Source organism: Pelophylax lessonae (genome assembly GCF_965119305.1).
Source record: "Pelophylax lessonae genome assembly, chromosome: 3".
NCBI lineage: Eukaryota > Metazoa > Chordata > Amphibia > Anura > Ranidae > Pelophylax > Pelophylax lessonae.
In genome coordinates, this window is record NC_138770.1 from 36,276,198 (window position 1) to 36,302,668 (window position 26,471).

At 43.8% G+C, this 26,471-nt stretch overlaps 3 protein-coding genes across 4 annotated transcripts in view; 1 reads left to right on the forward strand and 2 right to left on the reverse strand.

The window, feature by feature from the left end:
* LOC309550702 (uncharacterized protein) overlaps positions 1–26,471 on the reverse strand; it is a 975,511-nt gene that overhangs the window by 744,702 nt on the left and 204,338 nt on the right. The gene's annotated exons all lie outside the window — the stretch shown is intronic.
* The window catches only part of LOC309550720 (uncharacterized protein), a 590,048-nt gene that overhangs the window by 499,425 nt on the left and 64,152 nt on the right, over positions 1–26,471 (forward strand). Inside the window, exon 1 of one of the 2 annotated variants that reach the window (XM_082251057.1) lies at positions 25,918–26,026. The exons of the other annotated variant lie outside the window; for it this stretch is intronic. Coding sequence (XP_082107183.1) covers positions 25,963–26,026 — 64 coding nt within the window. The 5' untranslated portion in view covers positions 25,918–25,962. Of the gene's footprint in view, positions 1–25,917; positions 26,027–26,471 lie in introns of those variants that run through there. 2 annotated transcript variants of the gene reach the window in all.
* Positions 3,225–18,736, reverse strand: LOC309549977 (uncharacterized protein; the record flags this gene model as incomplete). The annotated part of the gene is made up of 3 exons (XM_082250453.1): positions 3,225–3,977; positions 7,092–7,150; positions 18,415–18,736. The coding sequence occupies 3 exons, from the start codon at positions 18,734–18,736 to the stop codon at positions 3,225–3,227; spliced, it is 1,134 nt and encodes a 377-aa protein (XP_082106579.1).

Below are 26,471 nucleotides of genomic sequence, written 5' to 3' on the forward strand. Positions count from 1 at the left end.
TTGCCTGTGAGGGGCTGACTGCCGACGTAGATCGGCGTTAGGCAGTCGGCAAGTGGTTAATATGCCATTTTGGCAAGCAATTCAATTGCACCATTTTTTAGCCTCTATACCAGGCCCAAATGACTTTGATAGAGCCTTAACAAAATTTGAACAAGTGTGTGTGAAACCAGGAAATCTACAACGATCCCTGTCAATCACTTACGGTCTACTGACAAACCCAGAAAAACAACCAGAATTACCGTGGGTAAGAAAGTGGGAAGTAGATTTGAACTGTGAACTGTCAAATGACCAGATTCAGAGAATACTGAGGTTTGCCTTCGGGCCAGTTAGATGTACCAGAGTACAAGAGATGAACTATAAGCTTATAACGAGGTGGTATGCCACGCCCAAGAAGCTCCATAACTGGTTTCCAAATGAAACTAATCTATGTTGGAGGTGCGGTAGAGAAGTAGGTACATTACTCCACATTTTCTGGAGTTGCCCTAAGATAAAAACATACTGGATAGGAGTGAAACATATAGTCCAGAAGCTTACGGAATATGAAATAGAAGATAATCCAGGCTTCTTCCTGCTAAATTTATCTGATATACCAGTAAATAAATACGAGAGATCGATAATTCCTTTTTTGGTAAATGTGGCAAAAACATGCATTCCAGGATACTGGAAAAAAGCACAACCACCCTTGGTCTCCGATTGGATACATAGGGTGGAGGACAACAGGAGACTGGAAGAATTAGTTGCCACGGCACAGAATGGGCAAGACAGACATAGGAAAACCTGGGAACTGTGGAACCAATTTATAAATTCCGAAAAAAAAATAAAGCCACTATTCACCACAGCTGGGTGAATATTAGTACCTAGGTTTGATCTTTGAGTGATGGTGAAGAAAGCTTCAGAAGGAGACCGGTATATCAACAGGAAAGTGATCTGCTTTATTGATACAATATTCTCTTCTTTTATATTCTTAAAAAAGGACATACATATTCATTAATAATTGTACATCTGGGTGTATCCATTTACACATCTATGCTTACATAATTATACCTCTGGGCTTACATAATTCAAGATAGACGATTCAGGTAACACATCATGTCAAAGTACAATTCATAGTAATGTTCCCTTTAATCAATCTTGTACTACTCTTTAAATAGTACATTATTTAATTGATATAAAGTAAGCAGGTCGAATAATTGATCTTGTTGTTATAAGGGGGTATACAGTGTATATAGAAGGATGTCTGTAACATTATTTTTTTCTTACTTGCAGCTGTGGTTTCTCAAAGCTCTTACATCATTCTAGGGGAAAGGTTTCAGGCCTTCTTAATAGTAATTGGTATTTAATTATAATCTATACAATACCATTTATTATATATACTGCTACAAAAACATTAAAGGAATACTTTGAAAACACATCAGATCTTAAATGGGGAAAAATATCATGCTGGATATTTATACTGATATGGACTGGGTAATGTGTTAGGATCTATACTGGTATGGACTGGGTAATGTGTTAGGAAGGAAAGAATGCCACATTGTTTGATGGAAATGAAAATTATCACCCTACAGAGGGCTGAATTCAAAGACACCCCGAAAATCAAAGTGAAAAAAATGATGCAGCAGGCTAGTCCATTTTGCTGAGCTCCTGAACAGACTGAGGTGTAACCTGGTGGCGTTGGATGGACCAAAACAGAATGTACCAGAGGTGTTCTATTGGATTTAGGTCAGGTGAGGGTGGGGGGCCATTCAATGGTATCAATTCCTTCATCCTCCAAGAACTGGCTGCATACCCTTGCCCATGAGGAACCCAGGACCCACTTCCCCAGCATAGGGTCTGACAATAGGTCCAAGGATTTCATCCCAATACCTAATGGCAGTCAGGGTGCCATTGTCTAGCCTGTAGAGGTCTGTGTGTCCCTCCATGGATACGCCTCCCCAGACCATCACTGACCCACCACCCAACTGGTCATGCTGAACAATATTACAGGCAGGCACAACATTCCCCACGGCTTCTCCAGACCTTTTCACGTATGTTACATGTGCTCAGGGTGAACCTGCTCTTATCTTTGAAAAGCACAGGGCGCCAATGGCAGACCTGCCAATTCTGGTGTTCAATAGCAAATGCCAATCAGGCACCACAGTGCCGGGCAGTGAGCACAAGGCCCACTAGAGGACGTCGGCCCTCAGGCCACCCTCATGAAGTCTGTTTCTGATTGTTTTGTCAGAGACATTCACACAGGTGGCCTGCTGGAGGTCATTTTGTAGGGCTCTGGCAGTGCTCATCCTGTTTCTCCTTGCACAAAGGAGCAGATACCGGTCCTGCTGATGGGTTAAGAACCTTCTACGGCCCTGTTCAGCTCTCCTAGAGTAACTGCCTGTCACTTGGAATCTCCTCCATGATCTTGAGACTGTGCTGGGAGACACAGCAAACCTTCTGGCAATGGCATGCATTGATGTGCCACCATGGAGGAGATGGAATGCCTGCACAACCTCTATAGGGTCCAGGTATTGCCTTATGCTACCAGTAGTGACACTGACCCTAGCCAAATGCAAACCTAGTGGAAAAGAGAAAAGATGAGTAGGGGGAAAAAGCCAGTGGCCTCCACCTGTAAAAACATTCTTGTTTTGGAGGTTGCCTCATTGTTGCCCATCTAATGCAAGCAGCTAAAACTGATTAACAACCCCCTCTACTACTTAACTAAAGAGATCAATATCCCAGGAGTTGAATTGAATTGATTCTATACTTTGATTAAAAAGTGTTACTTACATTTTTTGAGCAGTGTATATATATTATTATAATCTATATATTAACATTTACTTTAACACATTAGATCAACTATTTTTCTTTTTAAATGGACATATAAGTGTTTGTGAAAGCTTACACTACAAAATGTACTCAGCCAATGAAAGGTAATGTCTCCATTTTTATTTTTCTACTGCTATCAATGGCCAACACGGTACAACACTTCATAAGAAGATCAGAGATAACCCAAAGACATGGATGAAGTGTTTCTTACATGATGAAGATCAGCCATGGAGTATATCTGAGGTGTATATCGGTGTGTGCTTCTTTCCCACATGGGAGCTGTGATGTCCAGCAACATTCATATAGAATACATTTCCCACACTCAAGGCACTAATACACCTCGAGGGTTGTGTGGGATCCCTAAAGGCACTAATACACCTCAAGGGTTGTGTGGGATTCCTGATGTACAGAAGGACAGGACTTCAGGGAGGAACAACTCCCTCACTCAGGACAGGAATATGGCTTCTCCCAGTGTGAGATCTCTGATGTTTGTAAAGATTGCACTTCTGTGAAAAACATATCCCGCACTCAGGACAGGAATATGGCTTCTCCCCTGTGTGAGATCTCTGATGTTTGTAAAGATGGGACTTCTGTGAAAAACATTTACTGCACTCAGGACACGAATATGGCTTCTCCCCCGTATGAGATCTCTGATGTGTGTAAAGATTGAACTTCTGTGAAAAACATTTCCCACACACTAGACAAGAATACATTTTTTGCCCTGTATGCAATCTATGATGTTTGTAAAGACTTGACTTATGTGAAAAACTTTTCCCACACTCGGGACAGGAATACGGCTTCTCCCCCGTGTGAGACCTCTTATGCACATTAAGATCGGATTTAGAATGGAAACATTTCCTGCACTCAGGGCAGGGATATGGCTTCTCACCCGAGTGAGACCTCTGATGTCTATAAAGAATTGACTTCTGTGAAAAACATTTCCCACACTCGGGACAGGAATACGGCTTCTCCCCCGTGTGAGACCTCTGATGTCCATAAAGATGTGACTTCTGTGAATAACATTTCCCACACTCGGGACAGGAATACGGCTTCTCCCCCGTGTGAGACCTCTTATGCACATTAAGTTTGGATTGATATTGGAAACATTTCCCACACTCAGGGCAGGGATATGGCTTTTCACCCGAGTGAGACCTCTGATGTCCATAAAGATGTGACTTCAGTGAAAAACGTTGCCCACATTCAGGACAGGAATATGGCTTCTCCCCCGTGTGAGACCTCTTATGCACATTAAGTTCGGAGTTCGAATGGAAACATTTCCCGCACTCAGGGCAGGGATATGGCTTCTCACCTGAGTGAGACCTCTGATGTTTGTAAAGATGGGACTTCTGTGAATAACATTTCCCACACTCGAGACAGGAATACGGCTTCTCCCCTGTGTGCAATCTCTGATGTTTATAAAGATTGGACATCTGTGAAAAATATTTCCCACACTCAGGACAGGAAAACGGCTTCTCCCCCGTGTGAGACCTCTTATGCCCATTAAGTTCGGAGTTAGAATGGAAACATTTCCCGCATTCGAGACAGGAATACGGCTTCTCCCCTGTGTGCAATCTCTGATGTTTATAAAGATTGGATATCTGTGAAAAATATTTCCCACACTCAGGACAGCAAAACGGCTTCTCCCCCGTGTGAGATCTTTTATGCACATTAAGAGCATTTGTAGAACAGAAACATTTCTCACACTCAGAACAGGCATACAGCTTTTCCCCTGTGTGAGTTCTTTTATGCACTTTAAGATTGTATTTAGAATGGAAGCACTTCCCGCACTCAGGACAGGAGAACCTCTTATGGGTTGGAAGGATGGCACCGTCCCTCACAGTCTGAGGTTCCTCAGGATAGGAGGAATACGATGGTCCATCTACACTGTGTGATGCCGGATGGACATTTGAGGTAGCCGGGTTTTCTCCTGGACTATACTGTGTGATGTCCTCATCTTCTACTTTACAGTCTGGAGACAAAGTGAGACAATCCTCTGAGGTTTTCCTCTTCTCCCGTCCATGTACTAAAATAGAAATAAAAAGATTATTACTAGAAATAAGCAGATTGGTTCCCCTAAACCAGGACTCTGCCCACATCAGTGTAACATAAATGTAAGAGTAAGAAAGCTGGGGCCTTAGTGAGATGTGATCTTTAGAGGTAGTATAATTGTAGATGTAGTTTAATTCTAGAAGTTATTAAAGATATAGTATTTAGTGATCAATCATACACATGTTCTTTCATTAGCATTTGAAAAGGACAGGGCCGGTTCCAAGGATCGAGTTGACACTTATGCCCCATACACACGTGCAGATTATCTGTAGACTTTTGTCTGCAGACTTACCTTTTCTATGTAGTGCAAGGGCCTGCCGGATTGCATACAAATTGAAAGTGTTTAGGTTTGACCTCATATTATATGGTTTTGGTAAGTCTGCAGACAAAAGTCTGCAGATAATCTGTACGTGTGTATGGGGCATTAGATGCTAATAAAAGTCTGCCATCCGAGTAAAGATAGATTGCCACCTTCTGGAAGCCTCAAAAAAAAAAAGTCCTAGCCAGTGTGGCTACAGGTATCAGCAGGGGGGCAGGAAAAGGCCCCAAAATGTCTGCAAACTTTGGTATCAACAGATCTAAGGAATATATTTAAGCTCTCATAAAAGGTAAAATATTATAATTCCTTCTTCTGATGGTACACATGTTGGGCTACCTAAAGGAGGATCCTAGAGAAACACACAAAACTGTTATATGGTGTCTGAATGCGGCCAGCCGGTAGGCAGAAAGTGATTGGTCTTGTCGCACTCGGACCGATGCGCTGGTTTTGGAAATCCTATCCCTGACATAGTGATTAGCGCCATTCTGGGCCAATTTAACTCTGGTTATTTCAGAACACAAAACATCCTGTGGGCTGAGACCGAAAACTCCAGAGGGTTGATTGACCAAGGGCTAAAGTCCAGCCCACATCCATATTCCAATAAATTGGGGAACCTGAAATATGAACGTTGTTATTCCATGAAGCCAGTTCTACTGGGAAGGTACTGATGTGTCTGACATGCTTCTGTCAAAGGATAAACTTTGGTAAAATTTATTTCTGTTTTTATCCCTTTTTATTTTCATAGCGAATTGCCAATTGTGTGTCTTTTTATCTTTTTTTGTAACTCCTTTTTCTTTGTATATATTTTATGCACTGCCCACTTTCGGGATATTAGATTATAAAATGAATAAAAGACCTAAGCTAGGGCTCATATCTCTGGAAAGATTGTTGGATTGCAGTGTCTATGTGCTCGGTCTAAGTTACGTGCCAGTCGGTATGCAATTGCACTGCATGTTAGCAGATTGCATGCAGATTGTAAACTAACACATCTGCCAGACCAATATCTGTGCGTATGTGATGGCCCAGCAGACCAGTCTACCAACAAACTGTTGGGTGGTGGCAGGCTATGGGTTGTTGTGTGTCTGGACAGTGGAAAGAGTGATTAATACCAGGGTTCTAGCTTGTAGGATATATGGAAGAATCCTAATAGTGTGTGCTAATTGCTAGACTGCTCCCCAACCCTTAGAGTGCACCAGATTGTATGTAAGATTTGTATCTGCCTGTACAAATCAGAGACAGATTGGTGGCAACAGTGGGATCAACAGATGTAAGGAATTATCTTCATGTCTCTGCCGCTAACATTTTAGCTTTTATGAGAGAGAAAATATATTCCTTAGATCTGTTGATAACAATCAAAGCTTGCAGACATTTTGGGGCCTTCTCCTGCCCCCCTGCTGATACCTGTAGCCACACTAGGACTTTGTCAGCAGGGGTGGAGCCTCCATCGAACATCATCCATTATCAAATATACAGACCGGAAGTGTCCGCCCCTTTCCTTGCAAAAATATCCCCTCTTCTGATAAATGCCAGCAATCGCAACCCGGAAAAAAACACTTTGCATGGGAGTAACAGTGGTCCCATAACACTTCCCAAACATTCGAGTGCAATCAAAACCATTAAATATGGTCACTGATATAATGGTTTTGGTTTTAACTGATGGTTTTGATTGCACTCGAGGCTCCACCCCTGCTGACATAGTCAAAGTAGTGATGCAACGAGTAAGAGGGGAGGAGCCTGCTCGAGTACGTCGGATCCAGGATGGTCAGATCACTTCCTGTTGGACGAGTTTGTTACAGCCCGCACTGCTTAGGTACTTTTAAACGTGAGTTATTATGCCGTTTTACTTTATTCATTAAAAGCCATTCAGAGAGCACTAGATTGTCTATTTGTTTTCATATGAGCAGGGCCTTTATCTTTTTACCTGGATCTTGGAGCCCTGGAAAGGAAGGGGGTTATTATCCATCCCATTCATCTGGAATCCTTGGGTATTAATGTGTATTTGACTCATTGGAATATATGAGTTAATGAATGAGGTGAGCTGCTATTGAGCACGTAAACAGCACTCGAGTGTGGAGTGAAGCACCAACACTTTATAGTAATTTGAGCATGGCACAGAAGGATTACTTTATTTGGGACTTTTTCTCTTCTTTCTTTTTTGATGCACCATTTATTATATACTGTATATTATATTTTGGATTCTATTGAGTTTTTTTGATCTACACAATTAGGAGGACATTTCAATATTTTGCCTCCATTTTTTTCACTATTTATGTGAATTTATGTGATCTATCCACGTTTCTTGTATGGGATTTTAAGAATATTTTGTCACTTTTTTCACTATTATACCTTTGGCACTGCATTATTTACATTTTACTGTTATTCATTTGTGTGATGTGAAAGCACTGAATGCATGCTGCCATTGAAATTGAAAAAAGTTCATTGAAATTTTGATCGCGCTGATTTGATTTCTCTCTCTATTTACACATAGTAGGGACCGGGAGAGCTGGACAAGGAGTTTCCTGACCTCTCTAAGGTAAGCTGGGTTCCACAAGCCCCCCACCCAAAGTGACTCCCCTCACATATCTTCCCTCTTTCGGCAGAAGACTAACACAGAAGGAGACCCCAAACAGGTTGACTTCGTAGTGAGTCCGTAGTTCAAGTCCCCAAATGCCCATACCCACACAGTACCCCAAACAAATTGTCTCGAACAGAGCGTTTCTCACCCAGCCAACCTCTGCCTCTCTCGTAGAACATAACCGCTGCTGAGGAGAAGTGCAGACTGGTCCTTCCCCCTGGTGTCCTTTCAGCTGCTGGAGAGAAGACAGGGTGGCTGGGCTCACACAGTCACTGTCAGGACCTGGGCTTCAACCTGGGACCTCTCCGGTGTCTAGCATTGATTCTTCTTACTGAGCTCTCTAGGATGCTGGACAGCTCCCTGCCTGATCTATTGGACAACCCTGCCTTGTGTCTTGATTACTATTGAACCTTGAACTTCTTGCGCCTCCCATTAACTTCCTATATAAGCCTTACCTCTGCACTTCCTGTCGCCACATTATTGTGGTCTGATCCTGCTTACTACTTGAGCTACTTCTATTGCTGTTTGGAAATCAACCTTGGCTTGTGACCCCGACTATGAAACTCTCCTCCGGCATCGACCTTGTCTTGTGACCCCAACTATGAAACTCTCTCCTGCATCGAACGTGGCTTGTGACCTCAAGAAGGATTATTGGTCTAGTGATTCAGACTTTCCTTTCTCGCGCTGACCTCAGAACTGAGCTTGCCTGACGTCAGCCATTGGTCTTCACTCTTTACAGGTATTCTCCTAACAGTCATGCTTTTGGGGATCTGGGCAGACTGCACAGCATCCCTGGGGCATACAGGTGGAGACTGTAGTCCCATCCACTTTTAATAGATGACAACATCCCAGTGTTTGCATAGCAAGGTTGACATCCTCCTGTCCCAATGCTAGACCTTTTTCTGGGGTTATGTCAGTGGAATCTGAAGTCTTATCCACTACCACAGGAAATTCATCTTCTGTTAGTTGGGGGCAGAGGCCAGCAGCACTGTTGCAAGCTCTTCTGCTGGGTTGCTCTCAGTGGATACCGCGCTCCCATCCACTGATATCGCCTCAGGCTGAAGTTGTGAGGTGCCAATTGCATTCTCTCCCTGGAGGTCCCACGGAGTTGATTGTTGTGAGCAGAGGCCAGTAGCGTTCTGCCCAGCTCCCAGCTGTTCCACTGGGCAGTAAAGTGAAACATCGGTGGCCTTGCACAAATCCTTCAGGGCCACTGATTGTTGTATGTAGAGGAAAACAGCACCATGCTCCGAAGCCAGCTCTTCTGATGGAGGCTCACCGGGTTGTTCTTCCTCAGCAGAAAAGTCTATTAAATCCCCAGTCTCTGGAACTGGTGTCTGGGGATCGAGGTTAACCATCTCCTGTCTGTGGAACCCAGAAGATGCTATCAGTGCTGGACAGTGGCTTGCAGAGTTCTGCCCTGTTGTCAGCACTTGAGAATAGGGCAGGGCTTGACAAATTTGCCTGAAATCTAGGAGCCAGCTAAAAAAGTTAGGAGCCAGTTTTTTTTTTTTTAAACTAACAACCAAGCTTTATTTAATAAAACGGATACTAAATTTACACATAAATACGACTAGAACCCCACTCTCCTCTATAGCGCAATTGGATGGAAACAGACTGTCTGTCTTTTTCCATCCGATGCCATCTGATCCGATCCTCCGATTACCGCTCCATAGAGGAGAATGAGGGGTCTGATCAGGTCTGTCTGAAAAACTGACAGGCGGACCCGATCAGACAGCCCGTGTGAAAGGGGCCTTCGGCTGTATATATAATATAAACATTCTTTTTTTTTTTCAATTCTTATTAAAAAAAAATGATATATAATAATAGAGAGATATATATATATATCTATCTATCTATCTATCTATCTATCTATCTATCTATCTATCTATCTATCTATCTATCTATCTATCTATATATATATATATATATATATATATATATATATATATATATCTCATTTTTTTAATAAGAATTGAAAAAAAAAAAAGAATGTTTTATTTTTTTTTTTAATAATTAAAAAAAAGAAAAAATGTATTATTATTTATTTTTTTTTTAATTTAAAAAATAAATTAATAATAATAACCACACTCCCTGTCCACCTACCTTTAAGTAAAGGTAACTGGACAGAGAGATGAAGCCTGCAAAAACTTCCCATCTCCTTCCAAAGAGCAGATGAGAAGGAAGGCATTGATAACATGCATTACTCCCGGCCACCACAAGAGGGCGCCAGTTCCCCTAGCCTCTCATCTAACAGAAGAAGGCCGAAAAGCCGGGGCCTCAATTTATGGACGGCGTGGAAGTCCGTGCACTCGGGAAAGAAGGTGGGGGCGCAAAAGGGACAGGACAGCTCCTGCAGGGCCCCCCAGGCGCCAGGTCGCTAATTCTAGTCGCAAATGCGACCTGGCGCCCGGGGTTTGTCGAGGCCTGGAATAGGGGATAGCAATTTCCGGAGTTTCCGCTGCCGATTCTGTGGCATACTGCTAAACGTGTTCTAGCAGTTCCCTGTATGCCCTTTCCAGATGCTGTTCTTTCTTTAGCAAGTATTCCAGATCAGGTTTAAGCTCCGACACCCCTATGAGACAGACTATAGCCTCTCTGTATTCTTGCAGGTACTCAAGGGCAGGTTCCCTTTCATCGCCAAACACAAAACCATCTGTAAGGCTCTCACACATCAATCCAGGGCCATTACAGTCATATCATTCCGGAGAGCATTCGGTTGTCTTCCCTAAATATTCCTGCTCTGCGTGCCATTGTAGAGGCCGATATCAATTATCCAGCTCTATTTCCTGCTGGACCAGCCTGTCCAACTCGGACACCCATTGCTCCTGGGGCCGCTCTCCCAGGAATGGCTTCTGCAACTCCCATTGGTCACTGGCCGTTGCCCTAGGGTTGGAAAGCACTTGCCCTGGTGGCTATCAGCGACCTAAAGGGCTCCAATCCAGACCTCCACCCAAATCTCCAGGTATTGATCCGCAGACACAGTCCTTAGGAATACTGAAAGGGGGATCCGCAACAGCCCCTGGAACTCTGATGCCAGGTCCATATTTCTGATGGGGTGACCTAAGTCTGCTATCCTGATCTTGGATCCCGGTGGTTGTTTGGACCTGTTCACAGGAAGGAAGCACTATCCCACCACTTGCTACCAATGTGACAATATAAAAATATAATAAAATAAAATAATGGAATACAGGCACTTCAAAAACACATAACAATCCCCACCCCACCTCAAACTATCTAGCAATGGTCTGACACACTCCTACAATATTCTAGCAGTTTGGAAGGTGGAATTATTTATCTTCTTATTCCTGAAAAATATCCCTCAAGAAATATATTACTGTCCCAAGTGAAAGAGCCTCTCCATGCTTTCAACACAAACCACACATAAAGAACCCAGGATAACAGGGGTAAAATTAAATGCTGAGTCCAGTGTGGCTGTACCATGAGTCTGGTTAGGACAGACCTGACTGGGGTTCTCGGTCACCCTGTGCCCCTAATTGACACAGGGTGACTTACACATAGTACACATAGGAGGGGGTTGGGGGAGCTGGACAAGGAGTTTCCTGACCTCTCTAAGGTAAACTGGGTTCCACTAGCCCCCCCCCCCCCCAAAGTGACTCCTGTCACTGCCTGGGCATGGGAAAGGAGACCCAAAGCACATACCCCAGGTGCCTAGGTCTAAACACAGATTGTGAAAATAAACATTTTGCTGCCAGCTGAACCCCAGAATCTCCATAAATCCAGTCTAGATACATAAATTTTGTCTGCAGCACAGAGAAGGAAGAATATCCAAGAGGAATACAGGACGGGGAACACAGCTCAGGAAAGTGACCAGGGGATTACATGCTGATATCACCCAGCCCTTGCCTAATCAGTAAGCAGTATGGGTGGAGGAATGTATTTAGTGTTAATGACCCACCTGTGCTGATCTCTGTAGGAGTGTCCTCCTTTATAAATGTCCCTGTTATTCCATCCTCCTCGATAGACTGCTGATCATCCCTCACATACCTCTCTTCTTCTTCTGCTTTAACTTCAACTTTTATATCTATCAGGTCTTCACCCTAAACCAAAAATATAATAGAAAAGGTCATCTGTAAAATATAAACCTTTAATACTGTGACATATTTAAACAAATCAACATCACCTTAACAAGTCCATGTTCTAGATGCCACTAACCTTGTAATGGTGAGGGACGGTGTGATCCTCCTGTCTGGAATCCTGGGAATACAGAGGATGGGGACATCTCTCTGGTGGGTTCCTGGTATTAGGTAGCTCCATCATATCCTTGTGTCCTTCTGAAAACTCCTCCATCACTCCATACTCCTCATCCTCCTCTTTATACTCTTCTTTAAGAACATTATAATCCCCAAGGTGTCCACTCTGAAAGATATAATAAAACATTAATTGTGATAAACATACTTGTATATAGATCTTAAAAGAGAAGTATGAGTTGTTTTTTTTTTTAAAGAATTACACTTACCTAGGTGAATGCAGTATTGGTCCAAAGCTGCATCTGTCCCCCAGTGCCTCTATAATACTGAGAACCGAGCAAATGAACACTGCCAATCACTTGGTTCTCATAGCTCCGTAAGCAGAGAGCTGGTGACTGTCAGTCACCTGCTCTCTGCTCTTTCCCCCCCCAGTTACTGGAGCGCTGGGCTGTAGAGAGGGTTGGAGCGGCTGCCTCAGGCTCTCATTGGCTTGCTGAGAGGCTGAGCCGGTCCAGGCATGGAGGTGGATCCTGACTTTATTGTCGTGATCATTTTTTCTCAAATAAAATTTTATTGACTGAACAATTGGAAAATTGTGCCAGCAGTACAGTCTCCAGCTCAGTCAAAATACAATACAACATATGGATTTAAAAGCATAAAAGTATTACATCCATAGAAACATAATAAATCATAACCATTAGCCGATACACGACTTGCATGAATATGCCCATAATCCCAGACCCCATTAACCAATGGTAATGGTATTCAATGTACAGTTAACAGCAAACACACACACACACACACACACACACACACACACATCACAGGTTGAACTGGATGGACTGATGTCTTTTTTCAACCTCACAAACTATGTAACTATGTAGTAAACAGGCAAAAAATTTTTGGGGGAGCATACCCATGTATTTCTAAAGCTGCTGCAGCTATGAACCAAAAGACATGTATATTAAAAAAGAATAGCGCGCAAATGCAAAAGAAATAACTACCAAATCTGAAGACAATCCATAAATAAAAATGGGGGTTTGATCCCACCATATGGCCATATCGTGCTCAAGCCCACTACTGCATCAAAGTACCCCATTATCAGTGGGTCCTACACTATCCATGAAAAAGAGATGAATCCAGCCTTTCTAACCCTTGGAGATAATACTCCTTGCTGGGAAGGATGTGCAAATGCACTACAGGATTCATCTCTTTTTCATGGATAGTGTAGGACCCACTGATAATGGGGTACTTTGACGCAGTAGTGGGCTTGAGCACGATATGGCCATATGGTGGGACCAAACCCCCATTTTTATTTATGGATTGTCTTCAGATTTGGTAGTTATTTCTTTTGCATTTGCGCGCTATTCTTTTTTAATATATATGTAACTATGTAACCTCTAAAACCAATTCGTAATTACCCTCTGTGACGGTACTAACCGTCACTATGAGTGAAAGAGAGATATTTAATGGTTTGGAATGCTTCAAGTGGGACAGTAATATTTGTCAACCATATCTTCATATAGAAATATAAAGATTTAATACCACCTTACACAGTGTATTCTATGTGCTTGTCTGTGAGGGAGACACACAGACTGTCATTGGCAGACTTCCCTATTGTTTGTGTATTGGGAGGGAATGTGGATTGTTAAATGTTAATGACCTCACATTGTTCTGTCTGCCTTAAGATAAGCTTATCATAGGATGTATATGTGTATGTGGGTTGGCTGCTAAGGGGAAGGGGGGATTGTCCCACAGTGTATATCTTTGTGTACACTGTATGGGAGTGTAAAACTCTGTTTTCATTAGATTGTGAATGTCAGGGCCTGTTTTCAACAAGGTCCACCTGGGCGGTAACCTTGTGGGGGAAAACTGTATAAAAGTATGTTTCTTGTTCAATAACGTGAGTTATACTTCACCCTCAATCTAGAGTCCTGTCTCTCATTGGGGGAATATGCTACAAGGGATTAACTATGTCCTTCATACTCCCTTGGATAATCACTAAAGCCCCGTACACACGTACCGATCGTCGGCATACAAATGTTCGTCTTTTCTCCCCGGGATGTCGGTGTCTGTTGAAAAGTGCAAAGACAGCACAAGGACAGCACAAGAATTTTGTCTGCAGACTTCAGCTGACTGCAGAAGTGATGTCATGTAATGGTTAACTTTCCCTGTGTTTTTAATTTTCTGAGCATGCCCAGTCTTGCAAATCTGCGGTCTGTCGGCCGAATTCTGTACTGACAGGCGAACAATCGTCCGTTCTGGTGTCCGCAGACAAAAATTTTCATGTTTGCACGAAAGACTTTTGTCCGCGGATTGTGCGCAGACATCTGTCGGAGGCACCATACTAACACGCGTACAATCGGCAGATCTTTCGTCCGCCGACGTTTGTATGCCGACGATCGGTACGTGTGTACGGGCCTTTAGCGCTTGTGTAAGAGCTTGTACTTGTTCCTGCTTCACTTTCTGGGGAACCTGGAGCCTTGTCGTAGGTCCAGGGTGGGTAGGAGACGGTGAGACCCTAACCAAGCTGCGGCAGTTCGTGGGGTCTGAAGTGGTTACGGTATCTATATCAAATGTAGTGTTTGTAGTACATAGTATACAAAAACTACCGACACCCCAATTTGGTCTATGAACAATATGGGAATGACCCAAAAGAAAAAATGGTCATAGTCTTCAGGTGTCAGAGCCAATCACCTAGATAAAGAAAAAAAGTCAGGAAAAAATACAGACAGATATCAAGAAGGATAGGTAAGAGGGAGGAAGAGTGAGGAAAAGGGGGAGGGGAAGGGGAAAGGAAAAAGGGGTGAGGGGGGAGCTGATGACAGCCCAATGGAAGGCTTTGGCTACGGCGGCCGGGGACTGTTGTACGAGAGGCTGTCAGGGGACCCTAACTTAGGGAGTGATTTTGAGTGGCGGTTAGTAGAAATTATGGATTACAGAGAAAGGATTCTGAACATCTCGGAAGTGCTCTGGGCACTGGAAGATGTGGAGTTTCTGGCCGTTCAGGAATGGGAGCAGGAAATCGCCTACAGAAGACTGCTGGACTTTGCTCAGCTCCAGGGCTGGGCTCCCCTTACCTGGGAATATTCAGAAGAACCAGCTGATAGTCCAGTAATCCTGACTGAAGAATCGACAATATGGCAAAGTAATAGTGTGCTTTGCTCACCTGCACCCACGGTCTTGGATGCAGATGTCTTATGGCGGATGCAGCAAGTGCTGACTCGCCTGGACGAACCTGTTTCTGCACAGGACGAGCGTGGATGGAGGAATGCTTCTGTCCAGCCACTGGATAAAGGTATGGGAGAAGAGGAAGCCATCTTCATTACCCAACCACGGATCACAGATGAGCATGGTATCATCTGCGTATAACATTTTTTTTCTTGTACCTGTCCATATTTAAACCTGCAAATCTTCACACTAGTCTAATGAGCGCAGTCATAGGCTCAATAGCCAGTGCAAACAAGAGCGGTGGCAGGGGGCAGCTATGTCTTCTTCCCCTGTGGAGATCGAAGCTGGCCAACATCCTGGCCGCTTCCCTAATGGCCACCTTTGGGGTATAATAAGTAGTTGAATCCATGAGATAAACCCTTTGCCAAAGCTATAGTTACACATTACTGACCACAAGTAATTCCATTCAATGCTGTCAAAGGCCTTATATGCGACAGCAACGCTCTGTCACCCACATTGTCCCCTGGAAATTGTAAGTTTAGGAATAGTCTGCGTAGGTTAATTGATGTAGATTTTTGTTCCATAAAGCCAGATGCAAAAACCTTGTTTAGTCCCAAGGCCAATGCCTTTGCGAGTATCTTAACCTTCCTGGCGGTCTGATTATGTCAGAATTTTTGTGCTAAAAGGGGTACATTGTTTTGCATGGAAATCTGTTTTATATTTTAGGCCTGTAATTCTTAGGAATAACCCACTTAAATCTGTCCAAACAAGAGTCTAGTAGACATCCCGGGTATGATAACGTTTGAAACACGAAATCAAAAATTATAATGTAATAATAATACATTTCATCAAATTCTTCATTTTTTTCGAAGTGGAGATATTTCATTATGAGGGAGAATCTGACATGACCGTGCCAAAGAATGGAGTGGCAAGTATTGTATTGGTTATTCAATACCACTTCTGCAGGGGTTTCCCCACCACTCCTTGAAGTATTATTAGGCCCAGAAATTTCCAAATGTCATCTTTGGTTACTGGTTCCCACTTTCTGCATCTTGCAAACTTCCGATGCGTAGCCAATTGTTGCTCTTTGTACCGATTTGTATCGGTAACTACTTTTTCAATAACCTCATCGGTCAGAAATAATTGTAGGTATGCCAAGGGGTTGTCATGGTCAAGTCAACTTTCATACCAGGTGCTCCAGTAAATGGGAATCTTGGGGGCGCTGCCTGATCCGCACCGCAGTCAGAGCACTAAGTCCGCACATCGCTGAGCTCAGTCGCAGAATCCTCGCTGTCGTCACTTTTAGTACCGGATGACGAATTTTCCCAGGAATCGCTTTCGCTCAGTTCTTCAAATAATTCCGATTCCCCGTCGCTGTTTTCCAGTTTGTCCAAAAGCGTTTTTGAGCTAAAAGAGCGCTTTTTAGATGCCATGGACGTTATCAATTTTCCAGGCACATAGTACAGGCAGGGCACTGGAAAAGCCTCTAGGTGAAATGGCACGATACAAAAGTTGTAATCCTAACAGATTACACTGTATCATGTCTTTTTTTTAATCTCCCGCCGGTTCCACCCCCCTGCGACGCGGCGCTTGTAGGGAAGGGAACCGGAAGAAGGTACCGGCATCAGCTGAGCACACAGCAGGAGGACAGTGGGAGGATGGCTGCAGGAAGGCTGGGGAGGACGGCGGAGGATCGCAGGGAAGGCGAGTATCATTCTGGGGTAATCCGGAGTGTGGCGATTGAAAGTGGAGAGGAGCTACTACCTGCGTACAACTGTGTACTTTCCATTAGAGTCTGGTAAGCAGCCTGTGTGACTATCACTGTTTGATGATCTTAACCACTTAAGCCCCGGAGGATTTGGCTGCTGAAAGACCAGGGGGTATTTTGCAATTCGGCACTGCGTGACTTTAACGGACAATTGCGCTGTCGTGCAACGCTGTACCTAAACGAATTTGACGTCCTTTTTTCCCCACAAACAGAGCTTTCTTTTGGTGGTATTTGATCACCTGTGCGATTTTTTGATCATGCGCTATAAACAAAAAAAAACGTCAATTTTGCAAAAATAACAATATTTTTTACATTTTTTATATGAAATTCCCCAAAAAAAAAAAATGTAAAAATCTAAATTTTTTAACATTTTCGGCCAATTTGTTTTATGCTACATATGTTTGGTTGATTGGTTTGCACAAAAGTTATGGCGTTTACTAACAAAGGGAAAGATTTTTGTAATTTTTGTTGTTTTTTTTTAACGTGTAATGGCGGCGATCTGCGATTTTTTTTGCGGTACTGCGACATTGCGGCGGGCAGATCGGACCCTTGACTGACATTTTTGACACTTTTGGGGTTACCAGTGACATTTCTACAGTAATCAGTGCTATACACATGCACTGTTACTGTAAGATTACACTGGCAGCGAAGGGGTTAACTTTATTTGAGAGGGAGGGGCTGTGTGTGTCCCTAGGGGCGCGATTCTAACTGTGATTGGTTGTGGCTTGAGCTGTAGGAACAATGATCAACGGTCCTACATAGTAGAACCGTATGACCATTGTTTCTACACAGGGGAGAATGACAGGTGGCTTGTTTACACTAGCCGCCTGCCTTTCTCCCTCTCCCCCGACGATCGCTGAGTGACCGGCGGACATCGGGTCCGCCGGTCACATGCGCGGGGGGGGGGGGGGGGTCCGTGATCGAGCGGGAGCGTGCCGCCGGCGGCATGCGCTCGCTCCCCAGAGCCTCACAGGCTAGTGACGTATATATTATATACGTCACTCTGCCTGTGAGGGGCTGACCGCAGCAGTATATGTACTTGCGGCGGTCGGCAAGTGGTTAAAGGGATCCTGGTGACGGCCTGTATTTGAATACATCACCTATATTTATGCATTTCTGGTGAGCCACCTATTTAATCATTTGATAGTGTGGCATTGTCAGAGTTCTTGGTGGTGGGCCTGTTCCTAAGTATTAAAAAAGTTGGGATATACTGCACCATGAGATCTCTTTTTGTTTGTTTACATATATCTTGCTGTCTTCGTTGAATTGACTGAGCCAAGTTGGAAAAGAGAGATTCAACACCATCTTTACTTGCTGACAGGTTCATTTTGATTTTCCATCTGGTAAGCAGACTGGACTGTCCCTATCATTCATACGGACTGTTATTTGAGCGCCGCAACCCTACATTTTCCTTGTCTAATCAGGGCCACTGCCTCTGTCAGCCCCCCAAACTGTGCCTTCAAGGTGGTATTAAAAGCTCTCAGGAGATCAGACGGGGTTGGCTGTGCAGGCTCCTCACCTCCCTCTCCCATAACAGACTGTTCCACTCCTGCTCGGGCAGCTTGAGTTGTATGCTGCTGCAGCCACTGTGACTCTTCCTGTTCTGTGTCAGATATCTCTGGGGGACAAGCACACTCCTCATCGACCCCCCTCTCCTCATGACCAGATAATTTGTGGGCATAGAATCTCATATCCCTTTGATTATCCCTGGGAGCCGTTTTGGGGGTTTTAGGAGGTTTACTCACAGCATCCTTCCTGTCTGTTCCATGTGTGCTTCCCCACTGGGCACCATTTTGGGAGTCAGGCAGCGCTGTATCTTCCTTATGCTTTTGGGTCATCATGGCCGCTGTGGACTTCAGCTTACCTGCCTGGAACAGCAGTGAACTTGTGGGAGAAGATTGGAGAAGATTCGGAGCATTTAGGTGTCCGGGAGCAGGATATTTTCAGGATGTATTCCGGGAGCTCTGTGAAATGTGTCTGCTCACATGCCACTCTTGGCCACGCCCCCTTATTGTCGTGATGTTCCCTGAGCCTGGATCGGTTCTATAATGTCAGCGGACTTCAGCCAGCTGTCAGCAGAAAACGGGTCGCAGTAGTGCAGAAGGAACTGCACTGCTGTGATCCACAGGAGAAACACAGCCAAACAGCCTTTGGGTGTACTTCTCCTTTAACTACTAATAAGTGTTATTCATCTACCGGATACTGTTATACATAGTTGTGACCTTCATGTGTGGAATCCCAGGAATACAGAGGACGGGGACATCTCTCTGGTGGGTTCCTGGTATTAGGTGGCTCCATTATATTCATGTGTCCTTGAAAACTGACTCATCACCTCATATTCCTCATCCTCCTCTTTAACATCAATATTTGTTGTTAAAGATTAATTAGAGGATTCCACTCTAAACATAAAATAAGATATTCATTGTTACAAATATGCTTGTACATAAATCATAACTACCAATAATTATCAATCATCTACCTGATGGTGAGGGATGGTGTGACCTTCCTGTGTGGAATCCCGGGAATACAGAGGACGGGGACATCTCTCTGGTGGGTTCCCATTACTGGATCCATCTGTAGGAAACACACACACTGACTGAATACATTGTTTCTATGTATTTATCAGATGATGGGGGATCTAGGTGGAGCCTCCGTACTGCTCTCTCCTTTACAATAAAGTCTCCTCTTACCCGGTGATGTGAGGGGCGGCTGATTCTCCATCATGACGTCCTTGTAGAGATCCTTGTGTCCTTCTAAATACTCCCACTCCTCCATGGAGAAATAGACAGTGACATCCTGACACCTTATAGGAACCTGACACACACAATGATACAGTCACCATCCAGACACATCCCTGACAGGAGAAAAGGGTCGATCCCTGATACCTAGATAAGTAGGTGTAGCCTCCGTCCCAGAAAAACGTTTTGGAGCAAGTTTGATGCCTCAGGTCAAGGGATTGGGACTTTGCGGGCTTAGTAAAATGCTATATTTATTGAAAATAATAATAATATGCTGATAGCAAAAATAATGATACAAACAATATAAACACAGTAAGTGCCAATGGGTTATAGACCCATGTGAGTAGGTGAAGATAGAACGAAAGGTGACAAGGTGGAAATGGTGACTTTAAAGAACTCTGTCTATTTAGGGCTCATAAATGTGAGCTTGAGAGAGAGTATCTTTGTCAGACTTCTGACGCGTTTCGGCATAGGTATATTGCCTTTGTCAAGGAAGTGGGAAGGGGTCACCATATCTGAAAAATATAGTGAGTATATATTAGAGATTTATTGTAGTATAACACTATTTGTAAAAATAGTGAATAATAGAATATGCACATACATGTGATTCAACGGTCAGGTCCCAGGATTTGGTATTCCCATTGCCCTCCAAGAATGTTCAACAGGATTTCTGGAGGAATGGCTGTCTGTAAAGATATGTGGTAATGGTGAATGTTGCCAACTGAATATAAGTAAAATTGAGTAGAAATGTGTGAAGCAAACTTACATGTTGTAAACTGTGTACATTTCTACTCAATTTTACTTATATTCAGTTGGCAACATTCACCATTACCACATATCTTTACAGACAGCCATTCCTCCAGAAATCCTGTTGAACATTCTTGGAGGGCAATGGGAATACCAAATCCTGGGACCTGACCGTTGAATCACATGTATGTGCATATTCTATTATTCACTATTTTTACAAATAGTGTTATACTACAATAAATCTCTAATATATACTCACTATATTTTTCAGATATGGTGACCCCTTCCCACTTCCTTGACAAAGGCAATATACCTATGCCGAAATGCGTCGGAAGTCTGACAAAGATACTCTCTCTCAAGCTCACATTTATGAGCCCTAAATAGACAGAGTTCTTTAAAGTCACCATTTCCACCTTGTCACCTTTCGTTCTATCTTCACCTACTCACATGGGTCTATAACCCATTGGCACTTACTGTGTTTATATTGTTTGTATCATTATTTTTGCTATCAGCATATTATTATTATTTTCAATAAATATAGCATTTTACTAAGCCCGCAAAGTCCCAATCCCTTGACCTGAGGCATCAAACTTGCTCCAGACACATCCCTTGTCTGTTACTGGATAATGTCCCAGAATTCCCAGCACCGCTCACCTCTCCTGTCAGCAGCTCCATCATCTTCTTGGTGACTTCTAGAATCTTCTGCATGTTGTGTCTCTCAGGTTTTAGGGAGTCACATGTAGGCACTGTGATGGTCATATGATCACCTGACTTCAGAAGAGAAAATCTCTGTATTGAAGAACCAATAGGAATATCATGTTAGAATTTCAGAATCCTCCTCACCTCTCCGGTCAGGTCCGTGTTTTATTAATAGAGATAAGAGTGATGTCATGGGATCTCCCAGAATCCTCCTCACCTCTCCGGTCAGGTCCGTGTTTTATTAATAGAGATAAGAGTGATGTCATGGGATCTCCCAGAATCCTCCTCACCTCTCCGGCCAGTTCTGTGTTTTACTATTGTAGCACCCTCCTAGGTAGGTGCTAGAAAAAGCATAGTCTGCTCCATCTGCTTATCAGGGGACCCTGATCAGTAGTTCTGCCTGTTGCATGTGTCCATGTGTGATTCATCTGGGCTGAGGGAGTGTCGCCACTGTATCCAATAGGGGAGCCTATTGGACAGTGGAGGAAACCCAGCCAGTGACACACAGGCTTTTGTGGCTGTCCTAGTGGGTTGGCACAACAGCGGTGCATCCTAGGATAGGTCATAAAAGCCAAGGGCACATGTGACAGGGGGTCTTTGGACAGGTCCCAGGAGGAGGGTGACGGCTGTCTCTCCTCCTGCCGGTGTGGAAGGTGGTCACAGGCAGTCGGCCTAGTGGACCAGAAGTGTGCTGCTGAGCCAGGAGGTCCTGTGGATACTGACAGTGGAGCAAGTGGCAGAGCAACCTGAGGAAAAACAGTGTCCTTGAGTACCAGGGAGCTTGCCAGGGGACCACTCCAGAGAGAGTCATTAGACAGGAGCTAGCACACACAGTAAGTAAGCAAGAGGGTGCCACGTTAGGACTCTCAAGGTCTAAACCACAACAGGATCACATTTACTATCTTCACTTCAGTGGCAGAGTGAAGCAGCGGCCTTGCCGCATTCTACAGTCAGTTGTCTCCAGGAATTGTGCATAGTTCAAGTTGGAGTATCCCACTCATCCCTTCCCCCATCCAAGTTCCAATAAAAACACAAAAAACCAAATCCCCTGGACTGTTCATTGTCTGAGCCAAGTGTTAAAGTGATACGTTTCTACAGACTGTTGCTAATCCAATCCAATCTCAGCAGCTCTCTAGGGAGTAGTGCTACACTAAATTATTAGAGATGAGTGATGTCATGTGACCTCCCAGAATTCTCCTGACCTCTCCTGTCAGCCAGGTCTGTTTTTTGTTAACAGAGATAAGAGTGATGTCATGTGACCTCCCAGAATCCTTCTCACCTCTCCGGTCAGGTCTGTGTATTATTAATAGAGATAAGAGTGATGTCATGTGACCTCCCAGAATCCTCCTCACCTCTCCGGTCAGCAGGTAGATGATCTCCAGGGTGAAGTTTAGTATTTTCTCAGTCATGTGACTCCGGTCCTCCTCCATCCTCATTGGTGCCGTCACTTGATCTATACAGATCTCCTTGTAGACAGATAACTTTGGTGAATAAAAGTATTATTCGGATGGTATTGGTCACACAATAATAGGATGTTGATGTGAGGGGGTAATAGGAGGATTGCTGTACATTTAAGAACTACTGCCCCCCCATGGGAACATATTTAGTCTGGACTGTTTAGGGTTTGTTGTATCTTGGAGGACCTGGGACCCTGTTGGCCTGTCAGATCAGATATTCCCTGTTCTCTGTTGGGTTTGTTTTCTTCCTGAACTGGCTTGCAGCTAAAACAAAACTCCTCTAAGAACAAGTGCTCACCAACGAGTGAAGGAATTAACTTCTTCATCCTACTTGATATTCCAGAACAAATCATGTGACCACTGAGACAATACGATGGTTTCCAGTTCTGTAAGGTCTGAAAAAAAGTGCAGGTGGGGTGGGAGGCCATCATAGACCCCCCCCCCCCGACCTCTGTCCCTCAGAGTCACCTGAACCGTCCAGCCCCCTATTCCCTCAGAGCCCTGCAGCCTGACTACCCCCTCAAGGGTCTCAGAGTGCTTCAGCTACATTACCCCTTCAGAACCCCCTAAAGTCTTTCAGCTTTACTAAACCATCACAGCCCCTCAACTTTCCTCAGAACATTCAGTATTTTCCTCCCTCTGACACCAATGATGGAAGATATTCTTCATGGCAGGCTGGGGAATGTTTTCTTCCTCCTGACCAGCAATGTAAGGGGCTCTATGCTCCATACTCCTGACCTCTGCACCCCACCATTGTGTTGGCTGCATATTGTAATGATTGCCCATTGGCTGCCTGTGTAGTGTAATAATTACCCTTTGTAGGCCATGTATGGTCAGGATGGTCATTGTCTTGTCTATTTATTGTCAGCGTGGTTTGTTTAGATCTCCAACATGAAGAGAATGTTCCGGCCCCGTAAGTGGAGGAATGTTCTGACCCTGAAGGGGTTAATCTAGGTTTCCACACTATATATGTGTGTATCATCATCTGCTGGAGATAAAAGACGTCACAGTGACTATGGAGGAAGAGGACGGACATGACGGGGGGGGGGGGGGGGGTTACTGGGTGTAAATGGAAAATAAGATCTTATTACCTCTTCTGCTGCCACTTCCAACAACATCTCCTCTCTACTTCTTCTAGAGTCACCTCTCACCCGGAACTTCCTGTCTGCACCTGACATCACTTCCTGTCTTCCATAGAGACTTCCTGTCTGGGTAGAAGTGAGATCATCACCCTGTGGAGCTCAGAGGAACTGCAGCCCTGAGAAACATCTTGTAGTGTGAACAAGGTCTTGTGCTGTGTGTGTATGTACTGTATACTGATCAGCCCTAACATTAGGACTACTGACAGGTGAAGTGAATAACATTGATTATCTCATTACAATGGCATCTGAGAGTGGGTGGGATATATTACATACCTCCCAACTTTCTGAGATGGGAACGAGGGTCACCTTTTAGGAAAAGTATGTAGGTGTAGGAAGATGGTTAAACCCACAAGTGCTTTTTTTACCACTACTATTCCTTTATATTGGCTTTTGGAATTTACAAATACAGCAATTTAGAAATTGAATGAAAGGTTTTGCACTGGGGGATAAATAGTGTATTTTATATACATACAACTATATAGATCACTTTGGCACTTTTTTCCAAATTAGGGACTGTTGGGAGCTGTGGTATTAGGCAGCAAGTGAACATGTTGTCCCTGAAGTTGATGTGTTAAAAGTAAATAAAATTGGCATTATAGTTTATTGTGTACGGGGCTGTGTGGGATGTGGATGGGCAGGTGTATGTGCGTCACTTACCTGGGTAATAGATGTCTCTAAGATGAGATCTGGGAATAAGACAAATCGGCGGAGGCAGTGTGATGCTTTATCTGGTGGAGTCCATGCCTTGATGGCAGCAAAAGGGGGACCGACTCAAGATTAAAGGGGTTATCATAATCTTCTGGTGGGTGGTTATAATGTTCTGGTGGGTGGTATAATGTTCTGGTGAGTGGTTATAATGTTCTGGTGAGTGGTTATAATGTTCTGGTGGGTGGTATAATGTTCTGGTGGATGGGTATAATGTTCTGGTGGATGGGTATAATGTTCTGGTGGGTGGTATAATGTTCTGGTGGGTGGTATAATGTTCTGGTGGGTGGATATAATGTTCTGGTGGGTGGTATAATGTTCTGGTGGATGGGTATAATGTTCTGGTGGGTGGTATAATGTTATGGTGGGTGGCTATAATGTTCTGGTGGGTGGTATAATGTTCTGGTGGGTAGTACATGAGCACACAACTTAACATTTTAAATTTATAAACAAAATAAAATGAAATAAAGGAAAAAATAATTCCACCGCCATTTTATTCTCAGAAAAGGAAACAGATGCTAATATGCTGCAGGAGATCTGCTGGGGAAAAAACGGGGGGTGCTAGTAAGCTGTAGGAGATTTTCTTTTTTCAACCCCCCTCCTTTTTTCTTATCAGATCTCCTGCAGCCTATTAGAACCCATTTCTCTTTCTATGTCTCAGCAGATCTCCTGCAGCCTATCAGCACCCATTTCCATATTAGAGAATAAAATGGTGGTAGTTCCAATGTTTTTTGTCACACGATATTAGCGCAATGGATTAGGAAACAGAAAATGTCAATAAAAAACCCAGTGCAGGTAATTTTGGGGCCACAGACACAATCTATCCCCCAATTCATAGATTCCTAGAGAAGAGTTTGTTGTGGAAGTGAAGTTGGGTACAAGTCAATGAAACCCCCGACACTCCCAGCTGAGAACAATGAAGGAGATTACTATTCCAATCCTCCAACCAGTTTTCTGGCTGGGAAGGTCTGGGAGTCAATATTTCCCCAGCTGACCAGGAACAGTGGAGGAGTTTACTATTCAAATCCTCAACAACTCGTTTTCCCACTCGCTATTTCCCCAGCTGGCAGAGACAAGACTTCTTATAGAGTGTCAGCTTCCAGCTGCCCTTCACATCCCCAGGGAAGAGGAGACTTTATTGTAAAGGAGAGAGCAGTACGGAGGCTCCACCTAGATCCCCCATCATCTGATAAACACATAGAAACAATGTATTCAGTCAGTGTGTGTGTTTTCTACAGATGGATCCAGTAATGGGAACCCACCAGAGAGATGTCCCCATCCTCTGTATTCCCGGGATTCCACACAGGAAGGTCACACCATCCCTCACCATCATCAGGTAGATGAGGAACAATCACTGATAGTATCATTAGGATCTGTACATTATCTGCATTGTTACAACTGATGTTACATAGTTAGTCAGGTTGAAAAAAGACGTAAGTCCATCTGGTTTAACCAAAAAACAGTATTGAAAACCCAAACGTCATTTTTATTCTATATTCAGAGTGGAAACCTGAGAGATTCTAAAGTTGAAGTTAAAGCAAAAGAAGAAGAGAGGTATGTGAGGGATGATCAGCAGTCTATGGAGGAGGATGGAATAACGGGGACATTTATAGAGGAGGACCCTCCTACGGAGATCAGCACAGGTGGGTCATTAACACTAAATACATTCCTCCCCTTATACTGCTCACTGATTGGTCCACTGACTGACTGGATTTATGTAGATTCTGGGGTTCAGCTGGCAGCAAAATGTTGATTTTCACCATAGATATTACTAGACCTAGGCACCTTGGCCATGTGCCTTGAGTATTCTGCCCCATACCCAGATTTACCAAGATCTCTGACAGAACAATTCTCCCAGGGTTACTTGTTCTATTGTTTGCTGGCTGTGCCGGGTGGAAGGATATATCTGTATAGTCTCAGACCCAAGTCACTGAGTGCAGTCTCAGGAGATGGGAGGCAGTGGTGTGGGACCTCTGCAACTTGTCTCAAGTACACATTTAGGCTTCCACTGATTACTGAATACCAATATTATAAGTCCAGACCCCTGCACTATGTACTCTATGTTATACATTCCATCATTTTGATACT